General features: G+C 44.8%; 1 protein-coding gene across 1 annotated transcript in view; it reads right to left on the bottom strand.

The window, feature by feature from the left end:
- SVIL (supervillin) overlaps nucleotides 1-3,857 on the bottom strand; it is a 192,879-nt gene that overhangs the window by 77,968 nt on the left and 111,054 nt on the right. Inside the window, exons 33-34 of the mRNA XM_006874040.1 lie at nucleotides 2,391-2,534; nucleotides 779-903 (exon numbers count right to left, since the gene is read on the bottom strand). Of these exons, the coding sequence (XP_006874102.1) occupies nucleotides 779-903; nucleotides 2,391-2,534 (269 nt within the window). The remainder of the gene's footprint in view (nucleotides 1-778; nucleotides 904-2,390; nucleotides 2,535-3,857) is intronic.

Raw genomic sequence — 3,857 nt, 5'->3', positions numbered from 1 at the left:
CTTCACTATGCATTAGAACTAACAATACAAGGTTACGGGAACACTGTGGCGCTTCATATGATAAGTACTGGACTACAAACCACAAGGTCTGAGCCTGCCATCCCCTCTGTGGGAGAAACATGAGGCTTTTTGTTCCCAGGAAGATTTAAAGCCCCAAAAACCCTACACAGAGGCCTCAAAAGTTATAACTTGACTCAAAGACACTTAACAACATATAAGACAACATATAAGACTGAGGAAGGCAGTGGCTCTGTTTGATAAGCACTGGACTGGGAACCACAGGCCAGCGTTTCACCACCACCAGGTGCTCCGCACGAGAAAGATGAAGTTTTCTGCTCCTGCGGAGATCTACAGCCTTGGAAAGCCTATACACAGTTGCTATGAATTGGAACCGACTCAACTAAACACCACCACCACCCAAAGTTAATGTCAGAAAGATGAGGGTTTTCTTGTGCCTTACATGGACTTTGAGAAGTAATGTCCAGTACCAGGTTTTTAGATCATAGAATACGGATACGGATATACCTGCTTCTATGTATGCAGCTTCTTCAAAATCATTAGACTCACCTTTGTGTACCTGATAGAGAAATTTAACAAGATGGTTCACCTGATTTTCCCTTTATGCTTTCTTTCTTAGATAATTCTAGGTAAGGCTTCTGTTAGCATGTTGTAAAAGAAAAAAATCTCATTTTGAAAGTGAAATTGGATGCTTTTCCCCACAGTGAACACACAGTTGAGCCCAGCATGCAAGCCTGAGAGGCCCGGAGAACACGCTCACCATTTCTGTGATTTCAGCAATGTCCTCTCGGTGCTCCCAGCTGGGAAACATATTGGTGAACGTCAGGGGCTCCAGACCAGCGTGGATAAGGTACGACTTGGGGGGCGGTTTCTTGATGTTTTTTCCTGTGGTTATATAGAATGCCATGGTGAGTAGACCTGACCCTGCCCGGGTACCCTGTCTCTGATTTTCCTTGAAATCTTTTTGTCATTGTTTACAACTCTTGACTAGAAGCTTAATGTATGCATAGTTTTAACAAAACCTGGTACTTTTTATGTATTTTAATTTTATACATCTTACTCTAATAGTACTATAATACGAGTCTAGTGTGCTGTTGTGAGGATAAGCACTGGACTGCTAACTGCAAGGTCTGCAGTTCAAACCCACTAGTACTACCAGCTGCTCGGCGGGAGAAAGATGAGGCTTTTTGCTCCCGTAAAGATTTACAGCCTCGGAAACCCTGTTCAGGGTCGCTATGGGTCAGAACTGACTCCACGGCACATAACAAGAAGCTGCTTCTAGGAAACCCTATATAGTGTGGAAATAAGTACCATCAAGTCCGTTCCAACTCAATAACTCTAACAGAAAACCATCTCCCGACAAGTCAGATCCGCTGTGGCCCTTGAGTGTATTCCATCTCATGGGGAGCACTGGGGTGCTAACGGCAAGGCTGACTACTCCCATAAGATTTCAGTCTCCAAACTGGAAGGAGCAGTTCTGCTCTCTCCTGCTGGGCCGCTAGGAGTTGGCACCAATTCGATGGCAGCTTTATGGGCACAGATCTCTTCCCTGTGAAGTGGTGGTGAGTTTGAACTGCCAAGTGTTTAATTGTTGCGCCACTAGGGTTTTCACTGGCTGAGGTTTTCAGAAGTAATTTACCAGGCCCTTCTTCCAAGGCAACTCTGGGTGGACTCGCCCCTGCAATCTGTTGGTTAGCAGGCACATCAGCCAGGGACAGACGCACATACTCAATGTGACTAGACTGTTTAACCTAACAACATGTTTCTGGGACTCCGGAAGGGGTAGAGAGCCTCTTGGTATGATTGTCTTCCCTAACTGAAGGATGAGTTCAGCATAAATTGGGCAGCGTGTAGGGATAGCATTTTGTAAGTTCACGTTAGCATACTAAAAAAAAATAAGGTTTACAGTGGGTTTTCAACCAGTTTTGGGGTACCCCAGTCTACCAGGATAGCCCTGCGCATGACTCATGCTGAGGGCAAAAGGGTTTTAATCAGCTCAGGGTATGCCACGAGACAGCCTTTCAGCGTGCAGGGTAGCAAGTCAGATGGTGTCATCATATTAAAAAGAAAAATTCATTCTCATTCATGCTGGGAGCCAAGGATTCGCTAATCTCAAAATTAACAAGTTAAAGGGAAAAAATGTGTTTCCTTGCTGTCTGCCTGGCAATATTAATGCTGGCTCATGATGCACTCAGGAAGGAATAGTCTGGGATTCTAACCAAGTCTGTAGGAAACCATTCTGGTGATTTAGCCTCTGCTCGTGTGCCTAGGGTGGGCCTGACAGCGTCCTGGCTCTCCACTTGTCCCTAGTGCATTTCCTGCTGCCACATGGATATAAGTTTGGATTTTCAGCTCACTCCCAGGGGCCTTACCTTTGCAGTACCGGAGCACCGTCTCCATGGCACTCTTGCGGTCTGAGGCCCAGCGAATGCGGGCAGACCCAGTGATCTTGTTCTCAATGGGCCACCAGCCTTGCCAGAGGTACACCTCATGGTGATTGTCAACAAGAAACAGTGCTGAGGGGGCAAGGACAGAAGCAGATGGTCAGCACCACTTCATGACACTTATAGGCTACTCTTCCCCTCCCCTCCCTTCCTTCCTTTTGACTGACCAAAGGGGAAAATGAAGTCAGGAAAAGCATCTAGGTAGTGACAGGCTTTCATTGATCATGAAAGAGCTTTTTAGTAAGAGAGTCCATTGTGCCTCGGCTGTTGGTGTGAGGGGAGGCTTTTGGCTGCAGTGCATGAGGTAACATACTATGACTGGAGAGAGAACTGATCTCACATTTGATTGGCGAGGGTCTGGTGGATTTAGTTCTGATCTTGCAATAAGAAGACATGGGCTAGAGAGGTCTCGGTCCTGCTATATCACACTGATAAAAGTCAGTTTAAAAAGTATTGCTACATAATCAGGGAAGTGTTCACTGAAAAAAAAGTAATAAATGCAAATGTGAAACTTGCTGAGGGGGAGTGATGAAGTCAAAGAGCTTAAGAAAAAAATTCAAGCCCCAACTTGAACTACTGAAGGATTCAGTGCAAGACTGGCCCGTGTTTTGGTGTGGTGTGCACAGAGTGGCTGGGAGTCAGAACGGACTTGGCAGCATCAACATCCTAAGACAATAGTTATGTTTGGGGTTATGATTGCAGTTACTGTGCCAATCCATCTCATTGGGGGTCTTTTTTTTATTGACTCCACTTCACCATGCACAATGTCCTTTGAGCAGAAGGTCTCTAGAGTCAGCAAGAAATTGTGCACTCTTTAATTTACACCACGTCAAAACGGCAGTTTGGGACTGAAAACGTTCATTGAGAAGTCTGAAGGGGCCTTAGGAAGCCTCTAGGGTGGATACTGTAAGGTTTCCAATGACTTTCTTACTGGGTATGATTGTTGTGAGAGAAAATAATCCCTGGGCACAATTATCCAGGCCTTTTTCAGTTTTCTTAAAACTTCTTCCTAATAAGCTCCTATGATTGTCCTGTGTGTCCTTTGAGAATATCCATCAAGATTACCCACTTGGGTACATTTGTCTGTAGCCATTCACTGATCAGAGAAACCTGTCTAAAATATGTTTTGTTTGGTGTAAACTTGTGCATGTATATAACTTAGAACTCTAGTAGCAATACTTTTTGACTTACCATCATATTTTTCAATTCCTTTTCCCTTTGTCACTTTCATAACATGGGTTGGAAAAGCCAACAACTTTTTCCCACTGGACTAGTCATGTAACGGTGCTTCAGCCAAGCCAATAGTCTGTAAGCACACTTAGGCTGGGGTTTTAGGGAAAGTTTTGCTGTAGCTGGTAAAAGGGATCACTATCCTTTCTCCCTCCTTCCTTCTGG

Source organism: Chrysochloris asiatica, unplaced genomic scaffold, assembly GCF_000296735.1.
Source record: "Chrysochloris asiatica unplaced genomic scaffold, ChrAsi1.0 scaffold00258, whole genome shotgun sequence".
Classification (NCBI taxonomy): domain Eukaryota; kingdom Metazoa; phylum Chordata; class Mammalia; order Afrosoricida; family Chrysochloridae; genus Chrysochloris; species Chrysochloris asiatica.
This window is presented reverse-complemented; position numbering and strand designations above follow the sequence as displayed.